The following is a 24495-nucleotide window of genomic DNA, read 5'->3' on the forward strand; positions in this document are numbered from 1 at the left end:
GTAGTGGGACTGAGAGGAGGCAGCCAAGTTCCTATCCCCTGCGTGGGAGAGAGGTACGCTTCATGGCAACACCTGTCTGCCCAGTACCTCCCAGTACCCTCCACACTTTCTCTCCTTCCCTTTCCCAGGAGGGAGGGTAGCTGCCCCCTCCCTTCTGGGTGATCAGGGAAACTGGGGCATTGGTATGGGGTGGAGCCAGGAACCTAGGCGTCCTGTCTCCCTCCCTGCCTCAGGCTCTGCCTCTGAGCCCCTGGGAAGACAGGCAACCAGTCCAAGGAAAAGAAAGTGGGTCAGTGTTGGGCAAGGGTCTGAGGGAAACCCTAGCTCCCCTTCTTTACAGTATGTCATGTACAGTTCATTGTAGACTGGGATTTCTTCCCCCTTCCTTGGCCTGTTCCTTTATTCCACAGGGACGAGATGATGAGAGGAGGGGAGTTGGAAGAAGCCAAAACAGGGATTTACATTTTTCTTGGAGCTGATTTCAAATGAAAGGGCTCAGTCAGCACCTTCAATAGATCTGGCATATGGCAACTTCCAGGTCTTGCTGATGGGCTCAAAGGGCATGAATGCCTGAAGGGAAGGCCTATGTAGTATCTCCAGGATCCCAGGGCTGCAGGCATTTCCCAGTCCAGAGTATTTTAGCCAGTTCTCCCCACTCCCCTATTTTTTTGTTGTTGGTTGTGAGACTTCAACTCAGGGCCTGGGTGCTGTTTATGAGCTTTTTCATTCAAGGCTAGCACTCTACCACTTTGAGCTGCAACATTACTTTTGGTTGTCTGGTGGTTAGTTAGAGATAAGAGTCCCATGGCTGGCTTCAAATTTCAGATCTCAGCCTCCTGAGTATCTAGGATTATAGGGATGAGCCACTGGCAATTCCCCTCCCCCCATTTTTTTGTACTTGTACTGGGCTTAAACTCAGAGCCTGAGCTTTTGTACTCAAGGCTAGTGCCCTGCCACATAGATTCTGCTCTATATCAGCATTTAGACCCAGGAAGTGAGAGTCTAGAAGAGCTTTATAGGGTTTGAAGGCCCAATAACATGTATAGCCTTAGTTGGTCACTGATTTGGGGAGAATGATGCTGGCTCTGAATATGGCTCATCTTTAGTGGCTACCTTATAAGTGCTGGATAGGTAAGGATGGAGAAGAGAAGGAGCTGGCTATATCAGGAAGATTGAGGTTTGATACTAGGAAGAGTTTGTTACACCTCTGAATCTCAGAAAGGAAAAGACACTTGTTCCAATTTTCCCTAGACCTCCCTTTATTTCTCTGGAGGATTTTGGAGCTTGGATGGCCTATTGTCTGGCTGGATTTGACTCTTCACTTACTACTTGATGGAAGTCATGGTAGTATTGGGAGTTGGGCCCATATGCTGGATATTAATGTAGGCATCTGGCTGCTTTGGGGTTTGGTGGCCCCTGCTTTTCGGTTTTAGCTGATGCCTTCCTCTTCTTCAGAGAAGGGCTCTCTTGGCATTCTCCTGTGCCTGGGGCAATCAGAGAGAGCCAGGACAGGGCTAGCCAGCCTTTCTGGTTGCTCCTAGCGTGGGTGGGTGGAGTCTTAGTCTTCCTCCCCTGGCTTTATGGTTCCCTTTTGTCTGCTACCCATCACCCCATTCATGGGGCCCCTGATTTTCCCTTATGTTCATCTTAAGAGGTCCTGATTAGCTTGGATGAGATTGGGGCAGGTGCTGGTGAACAAAGTTCCTGTCCTGAGATGGGGGAGCTCATCCTGGGGCAGCATTGCTTCATTGCCTTTCTTCTGGAATCTTCCTTGGCTTAGAAGCTGTGCTTCCAGAACCTGATTGTTTCCCTGGCACCACTCCCCCGCTACCCCCTCACATCGTCTGTATATCATTAGGCTAGGGCTTTGGGGAAACCTGCCTCTACCATCTCCCCTGAGGAAGGAGGCCCCTGGACATCCTTGGCTGGCAAAAAGCTAGCTGAGAAGATGGGTTCTAGGAGCCACAGCTCCGTGTCCTTGGTTGGCCAGCTTCTCCCAGGCTTTTGACAGGAGGGTGAGGTCATCCAGTCCAGAGAGAGGACAGGTGTCCCTGGCTCCCTGCCTGGAGTAGGGGGCAAGAGGGGCTCCAAAATAGCAACTGTGACATCAGAAAGGGGGACGGGATACAGACCCAGGAATAACAGGGCTATTAAAAGGCTCCAGTGAGGTCAGGGGGCTGAGTGTTATCTCTGTACCATTGGAAGGCATAACCTGGGGCAGAGGGACAGGCTAGCAGTGGTACACTGGCTCCCAGTCCCAGCAGGAACTCAGGAGCCGGGGCTACTCTGCCAGGTCTGGATGCTGACAGCCTCATGACTTCCTGGAGAGCCTCCAACCTTCAGTCTGTTCCTACTTGGGCAGTAGGGTCATTGTACCTGTTAAGGGAAACCCTGCAGCAGTCTTGAGTGTTTCCTTGAATTTGGGGTAGTGGCATACAATGGTTAGAGCTGGGACATAAGCCTCAATCCTTCCAGCCCTACTGTGAACAGCAGTATGACCTGGGGCAAGTAATCTTAAGGTCTCCATGCCTCAGTTTCTGCAACTATAACCTTTCTTCTGAGGTCATCATACAGAATGAATGCATATAGTACTATGATGCTTTTAGTACCACACCTGGCACACTGCCAAGGATGAACTGCCATGCTGAGAATGAGCAGGTGCCACCTAGTCCCTTGCCTGGGTTGTGTTAGGTCTGCCCAGGAAGTCTTCTTGCCCCCTAGAAAGAAAGGCTGAGCTGTCTCTGGCTGCCAACTCCAGAATGGGTGAGAGGGAGCTGCCACTTCACTGCTGTTTAGGGTCTCCCTGCTAGTAAGGGGGGAGGGGGGGTATCTCCCAGCTCTGGAGGAAGGCAAAAGTTAACCCTTACAGGGCTGTTAGAACCCCAGGGAAGGCACAGGTGGCTGTGTCTGATACCTCTCCCCATTTTTTCTGCTTCCTTTACCTATTGTGTATAGCTAGAGCAAGGATTAAAAAAAAGAGGATGGAACCTGGCTTCTTGGTCTCTAGTCCACTGCCTGCCAACAGGAGTAGCCAGAGTGGCTCCTAGACACTTGGGTACCCCTGCCTGCCTCATTACCCTGTGCAGCCTTTGGCCACCCAGCTCTGTGGCCTTGGCCCTGAGTGCAGGCCCTCCTCCACCCCCCTCCCTGCCTGGCGCTTCCTCCTGGGGTGGAACGCCACCTCCCCCCATGGGGCCTCCGCCAGGCCTGGGCTCCTGGCAGCCAGCCGGCGGCTCCCTGAGCATGCTCCACCTATTTATAGACAGGGCCCTCCCCCAACTGCTATTTCAGTCTCCTGCCAGCTGCCGGCGGCTCATTCGGGGAAGGAGGAGCAGGGAGCCAGGCCCAGAGCTGTCACCCAGTGGCGCTGGGAGGGAACACAGAGAGCCCGCCTGCCTGCTGAGATCCCCTTCCTGTCCCCCAAGCGAGCGCTCAGCCACATACCCCGGCTCTTGGGATCTGAGGACCGGCTGAGGTGGATGCTCCTGTAGATGAGGGCAGGCCTGTAGCCTGTGGGCTTCCCGGGAGTGCCCAGGCCGGATGAGGCACCTCCCTACCTTGTGGGTTCCAGCAGCAGCGGCCTGAGGGAGTCCCAGAGCAGCTGGCCTGCCAGCCGGACCACCTTCTTCTGGCTGGCTCCCGCCTCTGGCGGCCCATCCTGGGCATGCTGCTGGTGCCCAAGGCGCAGGGGCTCGTGGAGATGCTGCAGACCATCTATGAGACTGAGTCCTGTTTCTCAGCAGATGGCATGTTAGGCCGGGAACCACCCTTGGAAATCCTGCCGCGGACTCCTCTGCACAGCATCCCTGTGGCAGGTAAGTGTCTCTGTGCCCTCACCTGTCCTCCGTTCTTGGGCATCTTGCTCTAACCTTGCCCAGATGGAGTCCTGCTTTGACCTTTCTTGAGGGCTTTGTTGGGCATCCAGGAAATGGGAAGCTGTGCTCCCAGGGCAGGCATCCTGCCCCTACCCCTGCCCTTGCCCAGGGTTTCCCTCCCACTGTGCCTCCCTGCTACAGTTTCTTTGCTGCATCCTTCCAGTTCCTTTGCCTCAGGTAGGATTGGCCTCAGCTGCTGGGGGCTGGGGCTTCCTAGAGGATCCTGGCCTAGTTGGCACTGTGGTCAGAGGGGAGGAAATGGGTCAGTGACCTGTGTCCACTCTGCCTGCTCCCCTGGTTTGGGTAGTGGAGAAGAAGCCTTAGCTAGAATGTCCAGAAGAATACAAGTTACCCCAGCTTCTCTGGCTTAGTTTGGTATTAGAACGTTAGGTGCAGTGAATTGGTAAGTCCCTGACCAGGAGTCCCCTGAGAATAGACCTTTCTGGAGAGGTTCTGTGTAATCACGGTAGTGTGAGGCAGAGACCAGCAGCTGGGATGTTGAATGGTCTTAGCTGCCTCAGCTCCTATCACCTCTGTCACTCTCCTTTCCCTAGACTTGGTTTATTCCTACCTCCTAACGATAGAGATGTGCTGCTTTGGCTCAGAGGGGCTTGAGTACCCTAAACATGCCACCTTTTTGGCAGGAACTTCTTTGGCCCTCGCTGGTAGTAGGGTGTTTCCTCCCCTCCTCCCCCAGCTGGGCCACTCCTTCCCTCACTCCCAGGAACCTGTTGGCAGCACCAGGGCCTTCTGGCACAGCCTCCCCACCAGGCCGGCACCACAAGATGCTTCCTCTAGGGAGGGGCCTACTGGAGCCATGCCCACTTGGCCCCTCCTAGCAGTAGCTTGGCACTTCTAAGGGTGGTGGTATGTGTGTGTGTCTTTGGGAATCCTTGACTCTGGATACGTGGGTGTGGATCCCAACGTTTGAATTAGAAGGTGGGTACCTGTGGTTCGGTCTGAGCTATCCAGGGATAAAGTTCCAATAGGACTAGCATGTATCAGAGGAATGCTTTGAGAAGATTTGGATAATGTTTTGAACATGGCTTGCCATCTTCCTGAACAGGAATGTACTGGTATAGGGCATAGCCCTGGAGAATAACCCTTCAGGGTGCCCATCAGGCCCGTCAGGTGAGGTAGAAACATAGTTTTGCAGGTTCTTGCCCTCTATAATAGCTGTAGACTAACTTAACCTCATTAAAGCCAAAGGCCATGTTCTCTGCCCCCACCCCCAGCTTCTGGGTCTCAAGGTAGGCTCCTAAAAGGTAATTGTGGCTGTGCAGAACACACCTGCTGGAGGTGCTTGCTGCCTGTTTCCTGCCTTGGCCCCTCCAGCCCTTGCAAACAGCAAACAGCAGCAAACAACAGTGGGCCCAAAGTTTCCTCCTCTGCTTTGTTTATTTACTCCTTTCAAGTTATATCCTAGAAACCTTGCCAGCTAGGACCCCACTTCCTCACCCCTATCAGTTCCTGGACAGACTATACAACTAGTCCTTTTACCCCCACCCCACAGCCCTACCCCTGCCTCTAACACTGCCTGGCCTTCTGAGCCTCAGCTCAGTCCTTGCTGGCAGGAGGGAGGCATGAGTCACCCCCACGGCTCAGGGAGAGGGCTAAGAATGTTCCCCCTGAGCAGCTCTGCTGCTGTGTCTGTGACGCGGCTGGGGACAGATATAGGCCTGGAGCTTGGCTGCCTTTTTTTTTTTGGACTCTGGAATGTAAATAGATGTTTCAAATAGAAACACTTTAACCTTTAGGTTAAAAAAAAATCCACCTCAGATAAACATGGCTATGAGGTCCCAGGCAGCCTGGTGTTTCCCTCCTTCCTCTGTTCTCCTCCTGTCACCTTCCTCCCTCCCCCACCACCTACTGATCAGTCTCCAGACAGGATAGAAAACCCCACAACTGAGAAAGCAGGTGTCCAGGGACACTTGAGTTCTGTGTGTTGCACTCCTGTGCAGCCTAAAGGGTTAGAGAAAGAGGCATTCTAGGGTGGTGCCTTACCTCCCTCCTCCGGCAGCAAGTCTTGGGAGCTGATTTGGGGGCAGCCTTGGTTCTCTGGGTTGTCTCATTGGCTGCCATTGATCAGTTCCTAGCACAGTGCCTGGCACTTGGATGAATGAATGTTTCACGAGAGGGCAGAGTCCAAGACTGCTTGGCAGGATTCCTGGGCTCTATTCTGAGGTTTGGCCTTCTGGGTGAATAATGACAGTTAAAGCTGGGTACTTCTAGGGGTGATCCAGAGCCTAGCCCATAAAGGGTACTCTGCTGTTCCTGCTGGAGGAAAAAGGATGGGACAGTCTCAGTTTCTAGAGTGGTTGGAGGTCTCTCTTGCTGGCTGGGGTCTCTGCCCAGCTATCATGCCACAACCCTGCACTCAGAGGGTACCACCATCATCCAAGACTGATCTTTGCATGGGAATTCTGGGAGTTTGAACTCCATTGTGCGATTGCAGAAGGCAGAACGAGGGAATTCCCTGACCCCTTCTGAAGGCCCTGGATTCCTCTCCATCCAGTACTGGGTAGAGCTGGCACTGGAGAGTGTATAGGACAACAGGACAAGGCCTAGGAGGAGTCTCTTTCCCCTCCTAAAGAGGGTACGAATCCTTGTGCCAGGAAAGGATACTCTGGATGTTGGGAAGTCTCAAGGGAATCAGATTTGGCACTGGGACTTTCCCTGGATCCTCTTATTCATGCTCTTCAGACCATTCCGAGCATGACTCTGGGGGTGTGTAGGTGGAGGGATGCCGGGAAGGTAGGAAGGGCAAGACTAGAGTAGGAAGAGAGCTAATAATATCCTAGGTAACAAGGGTAGCCGGGACTTTCCTTACCTTATCTCTTTAAGGAAGGTTATTAATAAAATATTTGACAATTGAGAGGGAACAGATTGGTTAAGAAACTCACAAGGTCACAGAATAAATAAGAACTGCAACTTGAACTCAGGTCTGGGGGTGGGGAGGGTCATTGTTAATCCATACAAAACTTTCTTCTCCTGTCATGTTTTTGTTTTTGTTGTTTTGTTTTTGTTTTTTGCCTGTTCTGGGGCTTGAACTCAGGGCCTGGGCGCTGTCCTTGGACACTTTTTGCTCAAGGCTAGCGCTCTGCCACTTGAGCCAAGCATCACTTCCAGCTTTTTCTGTTTATGTGGTACCAAGGAATTGAATGCAGGGCTTCGTGTATGCTAGGCAAGCACTCTACCACTAGGCCACAATCCAGGCCAGGTCCCCTGTTATCGTTTTTTGAAAGACAGTTCTTGGGACAGGCTCTGGCGATTCACACCTATAATTCTAACTGCTCAGAAAGCTGAGATCTGAAGATTGCTGTTCGAAGCCAGCCTAGGCGGGAAAATCTGTGAGACTCTTATCTCCACTAAACTACCAAAAAAAAGTCAAAAGTGGATCTATGGCACAAAGTGGTAGTCTGGAGCAAAAAAAGCTCAGAGATAGCCCCCAGCCCCAAGACTGATCCAAAAAGGAAAGAAGGATGGAAGGAAGGAAGGAAGGGAAAAAAAAAAGCAGTTCTTCTGTGTTGGATATGTGAGGCTTAGCAATTGGAACATAAGCTAGATGTCAGCCCCAACTCTCCCTTCAATTGGGTGCCCACAAGTCAGTGTGCAGCCTGTATAGCTTTATGTGTAGGTCTCCCTATGTGCCTCCAAATTAGTGTTTCTAGGGACTAGAAACCATTTAGGCCTCTGGGAGTTCCCCAATTTTCTGAGTCTTTGTTTTATATAAATACTTGGTCCCTGATTGCATTTGGGCCCAAAGTGAGAAGGGGATTGAAACATTTGGGCACTAAAGCTGGAGGCAGTTAAAAGGCACACCTCCCATAGACAGCCCTTGCTGCCCAACCCCCTCCTACCACATCCCCTCTTGTTTTTGAGCCCCTCAGCTGTCCCTTTCCCACTGTACAGCTGCCAGACAGGAAATCAGATTAACTGTGTCCACACACACAGCTGTAACAGCTGTCAGATTGGCAACAGAAATGAGTGCGGGCAGTCTGGGGACACAGAGTGGCTCTCAGACTTTCACCAAGAGACTATATTCAAACACAGTCTCTCAGATTCTTGTAGGAACCAATGTTTTAAACACTGATAGACAGGATTTGTGGACACTGAGCACATGCTTTTAGATTAGAGACGGTGAGGAACGGGCTCATGGGAGCAGCATCCTACCGGTGGAGTCTCCAGTATTCATGGAAGGCCCTAGTGGGCTTTGGGACTTCTGGGAGAAGTTCCTGTGCATGTATAGAGGGAGGCGGCTGTTGCCCCAGACAGGCAAATCCAATTCCCAGCAGCCTGGCAGTCTGGAGAGAGGATGTTTTGAGATGCCAGGAGCAGGTGTCTAAACCCCAGGGGGGTGGGGATTATGGCAGATGGCCAGGTGGGCAGGGCAGCTTGATGGATGCTCAGGACCCATATGTGATGGTGAGTAGAGGCAAATCTGCCCTGGGGCTCCTGTCATCCCACCCCAGGTGGGGAGTGAATTATCTCAGCAACAACTTCAGACTTTGCACATTTTGTGCCTTTTAATTGCCTATAGCTTTGTGCCCAAGTACTTCCTGGAAAGGCTTTGAGATAGGAGACTTCTTCAGACAGCACCCAAAGAACCACCACTAACTCTCTCCTCACCAGTGACAGGTTCTTTTTTTTTTTTTTTTTTTTTTTGCCAGTCCTGGGCTTGAGCTCAGGGCCTGAGCACTTGGAATTTCTCAAGGCTAGAGCTCTACCACTTGAGCCTCAGCACCACTTCCGGCTTTTTTCTATGTATGTGGTACCGAGGAATCGAACCCGGGTCTTCATGCATGCTAGGCAAGCACTTTAACCACTAGGCCAAACTCCCGGCCCAACACCAGTGACAGGTTCTTTGTACCTTCTACCAGGGTTCTGAATCCCCTGTAAGAGCCTTTAAGGTGGCCATCTGCTTCCATACTTCCAGGCCTTCCCTCCATTTGTTCCCCTACCCTCTTCTTGTATTCCTGGGCTCTGGTGTTTTGAGAGCCATCCAGGTATCCTAGTTTAGATTCCTGAACCATATACAATGTTCTCTCTCTCATTAATTAAGTTCAGGAGCAGCCTTCATGTTTCCCTCTTCTGAAAGCAGAGAGCCAGCAGAGCCAGGAGTAAACACTGGCAATTCTGCTTCTTTAAAATGACCTTAGGCATGCATCAGGAACAAAAACTTGTGCTCACTTGTGCTAGGTGTTTTGGGAGGACAGAAGGGATCCCATCACTGAGATGTGCGCTGCAGAGGATAGAGTAGGCAGACAAATGAGATGGTCTGCCAGAGCTGAAGCTGGGAGGCAACTGCTCCCTGAGACTCCTGTCTGTGACTGGCACCCAGCTTCTGGCTGCTCTGGCTTGTGTTGTGTGGGGCTAGAAGAAGTTCCCTGTGTGGGACAGGACCACAGAGCAACCTCTAACATCTGACATGAGAGCTAAGACATTGATGTGGCAGGAGTTTGAGCCTGACATTCTGGGGTGATCTTTGAAATGAGCCCCACAGGCATTTTATACCAGTATATATACTATATACTGTCTATACTATAGACAGTATACCCTGTATACCTGGCTTCTTCATGTATTTTAGAAACTGTTGATTTTGTGTACGGCGGGGGAGATTGATGCATACTAGGTAAATGCTCTACCACATATGGAAACAATCTGAAAAGTTGTCCATAGACTTCCGTAGATTGCCAAGGCCAAGGGGGTCTAGGACTGGAAAAAAAAAAAAAAAAAAAACAAGTCAGGAGCCATTAATAATAGCCCTGGCTAACACCTCCTGAGATCGTCCTAGGCCCTTTGCCAAGCTCTAGGCGTGCATTCTCTCGGGCCTGGCAATCTAGGAGGTAAGTGCACTGCTGCCATCTTGCAGATGCCTGCATGAAGTAGGGGGAGGAGGCACCTTATGCCTTGAACCCTTGCTATGTCTTCGCTCCAGAGCTCTCGCTCTTAACCATTACGTGATATGTGTTCAATTACGTTGCTTGGCAAGTTGTGCAAATTGCTAGGTGAGAGTCATGCCAAGCCCGCACATGTGGAAATACCATCTGAATTGTGGTAGAACCTGTTGGGCCTAAATCAGCCTTGCCAGTCACGTAAAAGTACAGAAATAGATCATGGGAAACTGGCTTTGGTGGGGAAAGGTTATCGGCATCATTGGCTGAGAAGTGTGGAGTATTTTTCTTGCCAAAGGACAAGAGCCTTTGCCTGTTCTCCAGGGACAGAAAGAAAAGGTAATTGGACATTGAAGGGATCTGCTGATTGCCTTGCTTAGAAAGGGAGATCCTGAGGGCCTGGGTTGGTGAAGATGATACCCCTAGGCTGGACTGGCTACCTGCTCTCTCCAGAGAGATGGTCTAGAATGAAGCCAAGCTGCACACTTTGCTCAGAGGGATCCTGCCTGTGCTGGGATGCCACCTGGGTTCAGATCCCTGCTTTGTTTCATTCATAGGGGTGGGGGGGGGGTGGAGGCTGTTGTGTGTAGCAGGACAGCCCCTTGTGAGGCAGAGCTTGGCATCCGCAGGGCCGTTCTGGTGGTTGGAGACATGCAGCCCTGCCCACCCCACTGCTTAAGCTGGGGTGTTCCATGGTGGCAGAGTGGGTCATTCCTGTAAAAGGCCACAAGACAGGATTGTGTCTTGTTCCTGAGGCCACCACTCCTTGGATGAAGAAGGGTTTGAGCCCACTGGGAAGAGCAGCATGTGGAGTGGGGTAGGTCGCCACAGCCTGCTTCTGGAATCTTGCTACTTCCCCCACTGGAGATGGTGGTGTTAGTATTGGCCATTGAGATTGTCAGTTCCCTGTGGCTCTGAGTGAGACCTGAGTGAGGGAAGGATTGAGGGCCTGGCTATCCTGTGTGGCCCTTTTCCTGGCCTTTCTGGAGATTCTTTACTACCTAATACTCCTAACCCATCCCTTTAGGGAAGAGTCCCTCTCTGCCTCCTCTCCTGATCCACCAGGAGGCCAACAAGAGCTTCTTCCAGTCATGACACACCCACTTCCCCTTCCATGTGCTTAAGCTGCTGCTACCTGCTCTGCTCATGCCAAGCTGGCAGGAGACATGGACCTTCCAGGGAGTGTCAGGCCAGCCAGGCTTTTAGGTTCCATCCTAGTCAGATTACATTTTGGGACTCCATCCTTTACTCCTTCCGTGACTTCCATTTTGGACACAGCCAGGTTGTTCCTTGGTAGACCCCTGGTGTGCTACATGCTGCTACAAATTATCATTCTCCAGTCGTCTGTGTTTCCTGCTTGCATGGAAGCAGAGCTGTGCCAGAGCCCTCCGGCTGCCCTGCCACCTGCATACCAATGGGCTCCCATTCTCACTGCAGCACTGAGCTAAACATCTCAGTGACAGTAATGGAAGATTGCCTGGACTGAGCCCTGTGTTCTCTGTAAGCACCATCAGAGCTGGTCAGAGTGCCTGCCTGAAGCAGGGTTATCTGCTGAGAACCAGGAGGGCTTGGACCCCTTTCCTTTCCTGGGCAAGCAGGCTGGAATCCAGCTCCCAAAGTCCTAGCATGGCTGGGAGCAGCAGATTGAAGCCCATCTAGCCTTGGCTGAGGAATCAGAGTGATAACCCTCTGGTCAAATTGGGGCTTTGCTAAATGTCACAGGTTAGAGAGACCTAAGGTTCCTACCCTACCTTTACCCTGGGCTAGGGCTGTTTTCACCAGAAAGGCTCTTTGGGGTTTTCAGCACCCTTTTTCCTAGTGTTGGGGATGGATGAGTTGGAGAAAGAGTGAGTGTACATATGTGTGTGTATGTGTATGTATGTGTATAACTCCACCCTCTTGGCCACATCTGGACACTCCTGTAGTTGTGGCTCTGGCCTGGTGGCCACAAAGTCGTCAGTGTGGCTGATGGGGAAACCACAGAGGAATGTGCCCAGCAGTGCTGGGGAAGGAGGAGTGGTGGGACAGAGAGACATCCTGCCCAGACTGTGCCTCTCCCCACCAGATCCCTTCTTCTATTGGCTCCCAGAGGCATAGTTAGGCATGAGGGTGGTATAACCTTGGCTTTCTATGGCCTTGCTCCTGGGTTCCCTGGAGAAATCCAGGTCCATGGACAGGATAGAGGGGCCTCTTAGCCACCCCCATGGTAGAAGGTAGGAATCTGGAGAAGGCTTGTTGCCTGCACCTATCAGAATGTTAGGGTCTTATTTTCTCCGCCCCGGCTGTAGTGGGCTACTTGGATGCATAAGCGCCTTCCTAGCCCCTTGTGGCCTTCCTAGGTTGTATCAAGAAAATGGGGGCTTTCTTTGGAGAAAAAAAGTGGAAAAGAAACATGATGGGGCTAGCCCTGCCTCCCTACTTCCTCCTTCCCAGGCAGCCATATCCTGCCTTCCCTTTCCTGCTGGCAGCAAAAGGCCTTGTGGGGTGTGGGCCGGGCTTGGGGCTCCCTGATGGTGTGTTGTTTGCCCAGTTGCCTTGGCAACCATAGAGCAGTGATTGGGAGTGACATCCAGTGACCGGGAGGACAGTGCTGAGGGATCACAGGTCGACACCCATCCTTCCCATAAGTTCACTGGAACCTTTTGCATGCTAAGGTTCCTCAGTCCATTGTCAACATTGGGACCCTGGGCCCAAGCCTTGGGAGCACTCAGTAGATCACACTACTGCTTTATCCTTCGCACTGTGTCCTGTCTTCCCTGGGACTGGAGTCAGAGGTCCTCCCAGCAGCTCCAGCCCTCTCCCTGCCATCAACCTTCTTCCTGTCTGATTCCCTTTCCTTTCCTGTCTCCTCCTCCCACCTCCTCCCTGCCCGCCCATTCTCTTGGCCCCCTCCCCCCAACACAGCTGCTGTTTGGCTCACTCTATATATAGCGGCATTTTCAGGGTAATTACAATAAAACTGTTGAAAGGAGATAATCCAGCAAAGGAAGCTAGGCTGACTCTCAGCCCCCTCCTGTCCCTGGCTTGGTGCAGCCCTTCACCCTCTTTCCCTGAGGCCTCCTGTCCCCCTACTCTTTATCTTCCCCTCTGCACCATTGGACCCAACTGGTATAAGCCAGAGAACAGGTCAGAGGAGGACAGAATGTCCACACAATCTCCACAGACCTGTGCTTTTCATGAGACCTGGCTAGCAGCACCAACAGTTCTAGAACTAACCTCTGTGCTTCAGTTTTTCTTTTCATGTGGACTTTAGTAGGGACTTGGTGTTGAGACATGAGGAGAAGGTACAGTACAAGATTTGCATTCCCATCCTGGATATTCAGTCAGGTGGCTAGATCTAGTCTACTTTCTGAGACCTTTTACAACCTTAGTTTCCTTGTCTGTAAAATGAGTAACAATCACGAGTCATAGATAACTAAGAATCTTACATGTCAAAGGCCCATTGGTGCCAGTGACAGTATTGTCAGGTACTCATATTCTGTCATTACCACTCTTCATGCTCATGTTTTCCTGCATATTGTTTTTGTGGTAGTGGTAGGAATGGAACCCAAGGCGTCATGCATACTAGGCAAACGCTCTCCTGCCAAGCACCACCACAGTCTTGCATGTTTTCTATATTTGTGCTGGTCCTGCGGCAGGAACTCAAGCCTGGACGCTATTCTTGTGTTTTTCTACTCAAGACTAGCATGTTACCACTTGAGCCACATTCTACTTCAGGCTTTTTGGTGGTTAATTGTAGATAAGATTCTCACAGACTGGGCTGGAGTTTGGCCTAGTGGTTAAAGTGCTTGCCTAGCATGCATGAAGACCCGGGTTCAATTCCTCGGTACCACATACATAGAAAAAAGCCGGAAGTGGTGCTGAGGCTCAAGTGGTAGAGCTCTAGCCTTGAGAAAGTCCAAGGACAGTGCTCAGGCCCTGAGCTCAAGCCCAGGACTGGCAAAAAAAAAAAAAAAAAAAAAGATTCTCACAGACTTGGGGCCTAGTGGTAAAGTGCTTACCTAGCATACATCAAGACCTGGGTTCGATTCCTCAGTACCACATACATAGAAAAAGCCAGAAGTGGTGCTATGGCTCAAGTGGTAGGGTTCTAGTTTTGTAAAAACTCAAGGACAGTGCTCAGGCCCTGAACTCAAGCCCAGGACTGGAAAATAAATAAATAAATAGAAAACAAAAAAAAGAAAAACTGGAAATGGTGTGGTCAGGTGATAAGGCTCTAACCTTGAGAAAGCCCAAGGATAGTGCTCAGGCCCTGAGTTCAAGTCCCAGGACTGGCAAAAAAAACAAAACAAAGCAAACAACAACAACAACAACAAAAAAAAAACCCTCTTACAGTCTTTTCTGACAATCTGGCTTTGAACCATGATCCTCAGTCTCGGCCTCTTGAATAGTTGTGATTAGACATGAGTCCCTGGTGCCCAGCCCTGTCACATATTTTCTTATTTTTCATGGCTTTGGCCTCTTTTAAAGAAGAGGAGAGGTGGCATCATGGATGGAGGGATTTAAATCCCCTCTCTGCCCTCTTGGGTCTAGTAATCCTGCCCAGTGGTCTCTTGAGCCTTGGGCCTGGCCGCTAGGCCTAGTGGGGTCTGAGATTGGGCCCATTGATGCCTCATATGTCTTGTGCCCGCAGTGGAGGTGAAGCCAGTACTGCCAGGAGCCATGCCCAGCCCCATGGGGGGCGGGGGTGGAGGCAGCCCCAGCCCTGTGGAGTTGCGGGGGGCTCTGGCTGGCCCTGTGGACCCTGTGCTCCGGGAGCAGCAATTGCAGCAGGAGCTCCTGGTGCTTAAACAGCAGCAGCAGCTGCAGAAGCAGCTCCTGTTTGCTGAGTTCCAGAAGCAGCATGACCACCTGACACGGCAGCATGAGGTCCAACTACAGAAGCACCTCAAGGTGAGCAAGCAGGGTGCAGGGTCACCCAGCTATACTTCTCCCCGCCCCCCCCCCAAACCCTCTAAGGGCCCAACTCATTCCTTTTGTCATGTGCTTGCAGCAGCAGCAGGAAATGCTGGCGGCCAAGCGGCAACAGGAATTGGAGCAGCAGCGGCAACGGGAGCAGCAGCGGCAGGAGGAGATGGAGAAGCAGCGACTGGAGCAGCAGCTGCTCATCCTGCGCAACAAGGAAAAGAGCAAAGAGAGTAAGGCCAGTGGGCAAGGTCCAGGGCTTCTGCCTACCTGGCCCCTGCTGTGGGTCCTGGCACCAAGCAGTCAGGTCAGTAGTGCTGTGTCCTGCAGGTGCCATCGCCAGCACTGAGGTGAAGCTGAGGCTCCAGGAATTCCTCTTGTCAAAGTCAAAGGAGCCCACGCCAGGCGGCCTCAACCATTCCCTCCCACAGCACTCCAAATGCTGGTAATAGCCCTGGGAGTGTAGGGTGGGCAGAAAGGCCCTGGGTCCCCTTCAGGGTCTGCTTGACTATAGGCTAGCTGGAGTCTCCTGCCTTGGGGCCATATTTGGGCTCTGTAACTTCTCCTTGGGAATGAGACTCCCACCCCTTGTTCATCTTCTCACTCCCCTCCTCAGACTCCATTTTCTGTCCCTGTGTGACATATGGCCTTTTCATAGCTGTAGATGGCCAGGTGACCAGATCCTGGGCCTGGGTGGTAACCTAAGTCTGCTTCTACCCAACCCCCAGGGGAGCCCACCATGCTTCTTTGGACCAGAGTTCCCCTCCCCAGAGCGGCCCCCCTGGGACGCCTCCCTCCTATAAACTGCCTTTGCTTGGGCCCTATGACAGCCGAGATGACTTCCCCCTCCGCAAAACAGGTACGTGAGTGCCCAGCCTGACCCCCCTAAGTGTGTCTCCTGGGGCAGAGGAGGACATGGGCAAGGGGAAGCTTTGCTGTGAGTCTGCTTTGATCCTGGAGGGCTGAACTACAGGTCTGTGTGAATATGCTTGAGCTCCTACACCTTTCTCTACAGCCTCCGAACCCAACTTGAAAGTGCGTTCGAGGCTAAAGCAGAAGGTGGCTGAGCGGAGAAGCAGCCCCCTTCTGCGTCGCAAGGATGGAACTGTTATTAGCACCTTTAAGAAGAGAGCAGTTGAGATCACAGGCGCTGGACCTGGGGGTAAGGCCTCACCATCTCATGTCCCCATTCTGAGGGTCTGGGATTGGGGGTGGCTCAGAGCAGGCCCAGGTGACAGCCACTTCTCCTGTAGTGTCGTCCGTGTGTAACAGTGCGCCTGGCTCCGGCCCCAGCTCTCCCAACAGCTCCCACAACACCATCGCTGAAAACGGCTTTACTGGCTCAGTCCCCAACATCCCTACCGAGGTACAGGCCTGGCTCAGGCTGGTGCGGGTGGGATGCTGGGGGAGGGCGGACCCAGAGCTGCTTTCTTTCCCTTGAATGGAAGAATCTAGCCCCTTCCAATTAGGCTGAAAGTGCCCAGCACAGACCTTTCTGTTGACATGCAGCATCCTTTGCCTGGATATGTTAGCTCCAAGGTTCTACAGCCCATTAAGGGCTCTGATCTCTAAAAGTCATCCCTCACTCGGGCGGGGGATGAGTTAGGGCCGTCTAGACTTCTTGGCTTCAGCCTTAGGTTGCCATCCTTTTTCATCTCCCCTTTTCCTGTTTTCATGGCTGTCTCTCTTGATTGCTCCTTAGATGCTCCCCCAGCACCGGGCCCTCCCTCTGGACAGCTCCCCCAACCAGTTCAGCCTCTATACGTCTCCCTCTCTGCCCAACATCTCCCTAGGGCTGCAGGCCACAGTCACTGTCACCAACTCGCACCTCACTGTAAGTGTAGGGCGCAAAGCCCTTCCCACTTTAGTGTGCAAGTTACTGGTCTTGCATGCTTCCCCCTGGGACTCTGTCCTAGGTGGTGGTGGGGGGTGGGGGCAGAGGGTAGATGTGGGATGCTGGTTTGGAGTTGGCAGGACAATGCAGTGGGAACCCCTTACCTTATCTCCTATCTCTCTCCACCCCATGCAGGCCTCCCCGAAGCTGTCGACACAGCAGGAGGCAGAGAGACAGGCCCTTCAATCCCTGCGCCAGGGCAGCACACTAACTGGGGGCACGCTAACGGGCAAGTTCATGAGCACATCTTCCATCCCTGGCTGCCTGCTGGGCGTGGCACTGGAGGGCGACAGCAGCCCCCATGGGCACGCCTCGTTGCTGCAGCATGTGCTGCTGCTGGAGCAGGCCCGGCAGCAGAGCACCCTCATTGCTGGTGAGTAGGTGGGCAGTAGTGCCAGAGCTGGAGAATTAGGCCCTGTGGGATCTCAGGTTAGGACCAACTGCAAGGGAGAAGCATCACTGATTTATTCCACATTCTGGAAACATCAAATGCCTACAGTACGCAAGGCACTATTCTTGGCAGAACCTACTGCTATTACCCAGTTCCTATGCCAGAGCAGCCCTGTCCAATAGTAGCAACATAATGCAAACCAGAGGTAGTCACATTTCAGAGTTTAAAAATAAATAGGAGGGGCCGGGAGTTTGGCCTAGTGGTTAAAGTGCTTGCCTAGCATGCATGAAGACCCGGGTTCAATTCCTCGGCACCACATACATAGAAAAAAGCCGGAAGTGGTGCTGAGGCTCAAGTGGTAGAGCTCTAGCCTTGAGAAAGTCCAAGGACAGTGCTCAGGCCCTGAGCTTAAGCCCAAGACTGGCAAAAAAAATAAATAAATAAATAGGAAAGGCTGGGCAAGGTGGCTCATACCTGTAATCCTAGCTACTCTGGAGGCTGAGATCTGAGGATCAAGGTTCAAAGCTAGCCCACACACAAAAAGGACCTGAGACTCTTATCTCTAGTTAACCTCTAGAAAACAGGGAGTAGGGCCTGTCTCAAGGGTAAGGTTTATAGCCTTGAGCTGAAGATCTCTGGGACAACACCCAGGCCCAAGAGTAGGGCAGTAGCCTTGAGCTGTAGAGCTCAGGGGCAGCACCCAGGCCAAGTTCAAGCCCCATGACCTACAAAAATAAATAAACAAATAAATAAATAAATAGGTAGGGGGGCCAGGAATGTAGCCTAGTGGTAGAGTGCTCACCTATCATGCACGAAGCGCTGGGTTGGATTCCTCAGTACCACATACTCAGAAAATGCCGGAAGTGATGCTGTGGCTCAAGTAGCAAGGCACTAGCCTTGAGCAAAAACAACAACAACAAAAAAGTGTCCAAGGACAGTGCCCAGGCCCTGAGTTCAAGCCCCAAGACTGGCAAAAAATTTAAAAATAAATAAATAAATAGGGACAGCCACTGGTGGTTTACACCTATAATCCTAACTACTCAGGAGGCTTAGATTTCAGGGTCAAGGTTCAAAGCTAGCCTAGACAGACACATTTTTGACACTTTTATCTCTAGTTAACCAGTACAAAGCTGGTACTAGAGGCAAAGCCCTGAATTCAAACCCCAGTACCTGCACAAACATGCACACACACAGAGTAAAACTAACTATGACATATTTTAACTAATATCCACATGTAACATGGTATTAGCCACAAGGAATTTCACTTTTGTTTGTGTGTCACACACTGGTAGCATAAGGAAGAACTCAGTAGTCACAGATGGCCAAAGGCCAGCAACGGCTATGGTGTTGGACGTGTTAGCATCAGGCTTCTTGGTCTTGTGGGAAGTCTTGTTGTTCTGGTGCCTGACTGTGCACTTGAGCAGACTGAAGGGAGAAAATAGTGAATTCAAGGAGGCCTGCTGGTGCCCCTGAGCTGAAACTACTCATTTGGGGGGGGGGGGTGCCTGTGCCTCAGGCTACTCTGAGGCTCAGTATGTAGGTGGTAGTCCACAAGGGGAGAACATTGTAGGGGATAACGGGGACGAGCCTGGTGTCCTGATGATGGAGCTGACTCCTCTCCTGCCTCCACAGTGCCACTGCACGGGCAATCCCCATTGGTGACTGGTGAACGTGTGGCTACCAGCATGCGGACAGTGGGCAAGCTTCCGAGGCACCGGCCCCTGAGTCGAACCCAGTCCTCACCACTGCCACAGAGTCCCCAGGCCCTGCAGCAGCTGGTCATGCAGCAGCAACACCAGCAGTTTCTGGAGAAACAGAAGCAGCAGCAGCAGCTACAGCTGGGCAAGGTGTGCCTGGAGAGGCAGAAGTTCTGGGGCTGACACGGCTAGAGACCCAGGATGGGTAGCAAAGGCATGAGGGGCTGTGGGGGAGGCTGAGCTCAGGCCTCCCACCAGGGGTATATGTCTACTCAGGAGAGTTACCGTCCTATTTTGTGATTTATGAGGAAGCTCCATATGAGCTGGCAGCTGGCTGGGAGAAGGGAGGGAAGGATGGATTGAGGAGGGCTTTAGGCCTGCACAGCTACTTCCCTTCCCAGCTGATAGCCCCCCATTCTGCTTCCAGATCCTTACCAAGACTGGGGAGCTGCCCAGGCAGCCCACTACCCACCCTGAGGAGACAGAAGAGGAGCTAACAGAGCAGCAGGAGGCCTTACTGGGGGAAGGAACCGCTACCATGCCACGGGAAGGCTCCACAGAGAGTGAGAGCACTCAGGAGGATCTGGAAGAAGAGGAGGAGGAAGAGGAGGAGGAGGATGAAGACTGTATCCAGGTCAAGGATGAGGAGGGCGAGAGTGGTCCTGAGGAGGGGCCTGACTTGGAGGAGTCCAGTGCCAGTTACAAAAAGGTGCACCCCTGTCCTGGTCCTAGTTCTTAGTCCCCACCCCATCGTCCTCCCTACCCCAACCTGCCTATCTCCATCCCCAGTAGCTCATTTGTCAGTAGAGCAGCTTTCTGAAGAGCGAGCAGGGAGGAGAGAAGCCAGGAGGCAATTGAAGGGGCTGCTGCTGTGTGGGTCCCTGAGCTGTGCCTCTGCTTCTCTGCCAGCCCCCTTGCATCTGCCTTTCTGCGTGTACTTGCGTGCGCACACATGGCCTGTGTGTATCTGCTTTTGTGCCTGCGTCCGCTGCTTGTGCGTCGGTCTCTGCGTGCCTGTGTGCGTGTGTACACACACGCCCCCACTGTTACTACAGTCTGCCTTGTGCCTGGCACTCTCCATTCATTGCGGACACAGCTGAGCCCTCTGGGCCTGACTCATCCCTCCCTCGCCTCCACCCCCGCCCCACCAGCTTCTTACCTCAATGCTACTCTTCCGTGTGACTCATCACATCCTCCATCCTTCCCCTTCTTGCTGGAGATGGCGGAGGCTAGAGTGTCTCCTGTCCCTAGAGGAAACAATTGGGGGATGGAAGAGAGGAGACTTGGAAGAGAGAGCTGGGTTGGGGTCCCCCTAGAGGCCCCAAGGGGCACCTGTCCTCACTCTTGTCCAAGCAGATTGAGCCTCACTCAGGCCCCCTCCCATTTCTTCCCAGCTGTTCACAGATGCCCAGCAGCTGCAGTCCCTGCAGGTGTACCAGGCACCCCTCAGCCTGGCCACTGTGCCTCACCAAGCCCTGGGCCGCACCCAGTCCTCACCTGCTGCTCCTGGGAGCATGAAGAGCCCCCCAGATCAGCCCACTAAACACCTCTTCACCACTGGTGAGCCCTTTCACTGCTTGTTACATCTTTCCACCATGTAGCAGGGTTCTGTGTGCTGCGTCTAGGCCCTTCAGACACACTGAAGGAAGGGAGGCGGGCCTTCATCTCTCTCTGTGCCCGTGGCTATTCATGGTAGCTGCAGCAGCATTTTGCCCCAGTCAGGTTAGGTGGGCAGTCCTGCCTCTACCCACTGAGGAAACACTCATTTCTGTGCCTCTGCCTCCCTTCTCCCAGGGTACCTGATTTTGCACTATCACCCCTACAAGCTCAGGAGGCCTGGGTGGAGAGAGACAGACTCATCATCTCTTTTGGGTTCTGCCCCTCTTACTTTTTTTCCTCCCTATGAGGTTGATAGTTGACTCAGTAGATTACAAAGGCTTTTTCCCATGAAGCCGCCACATACTGGGACTCTGGATGGGAATAGGCTCAGCTGAGGATGGATCCATCTCACCAAGGGGAGCCACACACGGAAAGGGGAGATTGGGGGGCAGGGGAAAGGTAGGCTATGCAGTTGCAAAGATAAAGACCAGTGGGAGGTGTCAAGGGAAGTCTGGTTGGGCCTGAGGGCCAGAGGCTTCTGACTGGAGTGTGAAGAAAGGAATTTCAGGAGCGAGGACAGGTGTATATAGAAGTGGTCATGGGCAGGTGTTTGGGTTGGGTATGGTGGCCAGGCTGTGATTCCCGGCCCAGATCAGGGCTGGCTGACATGAGGGTCTGTGGTCCAGGCGTGGTCTATGACACATTCATGCTGAAGCACCAGTGCATGTGCGGGAACACACACGTGCACCCCGAGCACGCTGGCCGCATCCAGAGTATCTGGTCCCGGCTGCAGGAAACCGGCCTGCTCAGCAAGTGCGAGGTGAGGGAGTCCCCTTCTTTCAGCCCAGTCTGAGCAGAGCCTCCATTCCCCCCTCCCTCCCCGGGATGAAACCTCTCTCATAACCCAATCCTCTAGTTAATCACCACCTCCAACTTCATTCCTTGACACCAGTTTCCTCCATGATTCCCAATGGACTCAGAGAGGCCTGGAGTGGGGTCCCTGGGGGTCCATGGCAGTTGCTCAGAATCCTTTGGATCTCTTAATGGATGACTCCCTGGGCCCTAGGCTGTGGGTATCAGGAGAGCTGAGCAGTCAGTGTGACTTTTTTCTCTTGTTTCTCCTGCCCTCCCCTGGCAGCGGATTCGGGGTCGCAAGGCCACCCTGGACGAGATCCAGACAGTTCACTCTGAATACCACACCCTCCTTTATGGGACCAGCCCCCTCAACCGACAGAAGCTTGACAGCAAGAAACTGCTTGGTGAGCTGACAGGTCTGAGGCCTGGGTGGAATGGGACAGTTGGAAAATTTGCCAGGGTTGGCAGTTGTCCGGATAGTCAAGGGTCATCCCTTTAGTAGAACTAGTAGCCCTCCAGAGAGTATCATTTACATAAAGCAGCCTGAGCGAGCTGGAGGGCACCGTGCAGGAGGGTGGAAGTGAGCCTGGTGGATGTTCCTCTCCCCAGCCTGTCATGTCCTTGTCATCCTACTCCCAGAGGCAGAATGTTTCCTAGAATGGGGCAGACAGCTTCTAGTTGGAGTAAGCGACAAAGGCCTCACCTGGGCTTGGAACTGAGGGGTTTTTTTCCTGCGACTGAGTTCACTGACCTCACACCTTCCAAAGTCACTCTGTCCCCTTTCCTTGTAGGCCCCATCAGCCAGAAGATGTATGCCATGCTGCCTTGCGGGGGTATTGGGGTGAGTGGGGTATATTCCAGAGTAGTGGGTGGGTGGCTCTCCTACCGCCTTCTTTCCTGGTCCCTCTAGTCTCTTGTCTGGTGCCCACCTCCACTCTTGCCCTCCCCCTGCAGGGGGCACCCTGAAGCCTGCTCTCCTGCCCCCGCAGGTGGACAGTGACACCGTGTGGAATGAGATGCACTCTTCCAGTGCTGTGCGCATGGCAGTGGGCTGCCTGGTGGAGCTGGCCTTCAAGGTGGCCGCAGGAGAGCTCAAGGTGAGGGTGTGCTTTTGGCATACTTGGCTTGGTCCTATGGCCTTAGAAATTGAGGATGGAAGCAGTTCTGGCTTCTCTTAACTTAGATGCTAGAGTGGGAAGAAGGGGGCAGCTCTAGGGACGCTTAGAGGTTGAGAGGCATGAGGAGGGAGCATTGAACAGTAATAGTGTTCTGAAGATATCTACTTGCCTGAGAGGCCCACGGTTAACATTCATAGAGGTTCATTGAATATGTTTTTCATCTGCAGTCCTTTCCCTGCCTGGCTTGTGCTTCTTTCCTTCTCTGTCTACCCCACCCCTGGCCATCTCTCTTTCCTATCTCATCTGTTCTTCTCTCTACACTTATTCAGAATGGATTTGCCATCATCCGACCCCCAGGACACCATGCTGAAGAGTCCACAGCCATGTGAGTGCTTCCCTGTCCTATCCCTGGCTCTCTGCCCTCAGCCTTCCTGTCCTCTGCTCTATGATCCAGCCCTACTTCACTCTGAAGCTGACCTCCCTGCCCTCTTCTCCCCCCACCCCCCTCAGGGGATTTTGCTTCTTCAACTCCGTAGCCATCACAGCTAAACTCTTGCAGCAGAAGTTGAATGTGGGCAAGGTCCTCATCGTGGACTGGGTAGGTAGTGGGCCGGGGCTGCTGGGCAGAGCGGGGCAGAGCTGGGCAGAGCTGGGCTGGGACAGTGCCAGGGCTCATTTCTTGTTTATGTTTTGTTTTATGCTCATGATGCATTAGCCTCAGTCTCTTCTTCTGGACCACATTCTATCATATGTACTCCTTCCTTTTCCTCTGAGAGACTCCAGAGTGCTTTTAGCCCCTGCCCATTTTGTCCTTCCCCAGCAGACTCAAGCATAGCATCCAGGGGGTTTCTTACCTTGAACAGGAGGAACAAGGGTGCCACTACCACTGCCACAAGCCATTTGTCTCCCCTCACACTTGGGGACTAATACGTGCCAGGAACCTGACTAGCACTTGACACACAACGATGCTTACAACCACCTTGAAAATAAGCGAAGGCACTATTATGGGACTTAGCCACAATCTCTCAGCTGAGGATGTCATACTTCTGTCCTGGGACAGCTTTTCAGAAGCTGCCCTAGTGGTGTCATACTGTCATACTATTCACTGTGTTCAGAGAACTCACTGTTGCCGGGAACAGCCTTCAGCAAGGGTGGAGTATTTGGTGTGTGTGTGCGCGTGCGTGAGTGTGTGTGCACGCGTACCTTCATGCATGTGTTGGATTTGAACATATAGTCTTGTGCTCTTACTCAGTTTTTTGCTCAGGGTTGACGCTGTTATCATTTGGGCCACATCTCTACTCCCAACTTTTTCTTTTTCTTTTTTTTTGTTGGTCATGGGACTTGAACACAGGGCTTAGGCGGTATCTCTGAGCTCTTCAGCTCAAGGCTACTGTTCTACCAATTGAGCCACAGAACCACTTCCAGTTTTCTGGTGGTTAATTGGAGATTAAGAGTTGCAGGGACTTTTTGTGCCCGGGCTGGCCTTGACCGGTGATCCTCAGATCACCTGAGTAGCCTACTACTCCAGCCTTTTGTTAGTTGGAGATAAAAGTTTCTCAGATTAGACACTTACATCCTATAATGGTTTAAAAGTCTGTAATTGTTGATAAGTGATTGATACATAGATGAAAACATTAGTATCTACCATTTACCACCATGTTGAATAGAAGTGACTATGTATATTAGCTTGCTATATAGACATCTTTGACAAAAGAAGTAATATCTGGGGCCGGAAGTTTGGCCTAGTGGTAGAGTGCTTGCCTAGCATGCATGAAGACCTGGGTTCGATTCCTCGGTACTCCACATAGAAAAAGCCAGAAGCGGTGTTGAGTCTCAAGTGGTAGAGTTCTATCCTTGAGAAAGTCCAAGGACAGTGCTCAGGCCCTGAGCTTAAGCCCAGGACTGGCAAAAAAAAAAGTAATATCTGTCATTTGTAAATTTTTTTGTTCTAAAGAAAGCAATTATGTTCTATAGATATAAATTATGTAAATAAAAGTTATTTTATACCATTAGAAAAAAGTTTCTCAGATTAGCTTGCCTAGGCTGACTTGAACCTCAGTCCTCAGATCTGAACCTCCAGCAGCTAGGATTACAGGCCTGAGCCATCAGTACCTGGCTAAAGTTGGAATCTTTAAAGCTCAAAAATTTTTTTTGTCAGTCCTGGGCCTTGAACTCAGGGCCTAAGCACTGTCCTTGGACTTTCTCAAGGCTAGGGCTCTACCACTTGAGCCTCAGCACCATTTCTGGCTTTTTTCTATGTATGTGGT

At 52.1% G+C, this 24495-nt stretch overlaps 1 protein-coding gene across 7 annotated transcripts in view; it reads left to right on the plus strand.

Moving 5' to 3' along the window:
• The window catches only part of Hdac5 (histone deacetylase 5), a 49098-nt gene that overhangs the window by 20150 nt on the left and 4453 nt on the right, over positions 1-24495 (plus strand). For 2 of the 7 annotated variants that reach the window (XM_090350160.1, XM_090350159.1), the window contains exons 3-20: positions 3741-3815; positions 14403-14662; positions 14763-14907; positions 15005-15119; positions 15403-15533; positions 15690-15836; positions 15928-16040; positions 16377-16508; positions 16704-16941; positions 18592-18806; positions 19084-19365; positions 20051-20216; positions 20942-21075; positions 21394-21526; positions 21902-21951; positions 22100-22207; positions 22558-22613; positions 22739-22826. In XM_090350160.1, coding sequence (XP_090206286.1) covers positions 3741-3815; positions 14403-14662; positions 14763-14907; positions 15005-15119; positions 15403-15533; positions 15690-15836; positions 15928-16040; positions 16377-16508; positions 16704-16941; positions 18592-18806; positions 19084-19365; positions 20051-20216; positions 20942-21075; positions 21394-21526; positions 21902-21951; positions 22100-22207; positions 22558-22613; positions 22739-22826 — 2588 coding nt within the window. Of the gene's footprint in view, positions 1-3612; positions 3816-14402; positions 14663-14762; positions 14908-15004; positions 15120-15402; positions 15534-15689; positions 15837-15927; positions 16041-16376; positions 16509-16703; positions 16942-18591; positions 18807-19083; positions 19366-20050; positions 20217-20941; positions 21076-21393; positions 21527-21901; positions 21952-22099; positions 22208-22557; positions 22614-22738; positions 22827-24495 lie in introns of those variants that run through there. The other 5 variants (XM_090350162.1, XM_090350161.1, XM_090350163.1 and 2 more) reach the window with 5 other exon arrangements.

Source organism: Megascapheus bottae, chromosome 17 (assembly GCF_031878675.1).
Source record: "Megascapheus bottae isolate mThoBot1 chromosome 17, mThoBot2.hap1, whole genome shotgun sequence".
Taxonomy (NCBI): domain Eukaryota; kingdom Metazoa; phylum Chordata; class Mammalia; order Rodentia; family Geomyidae; genus Megascapheus; species Megascapheus bottae.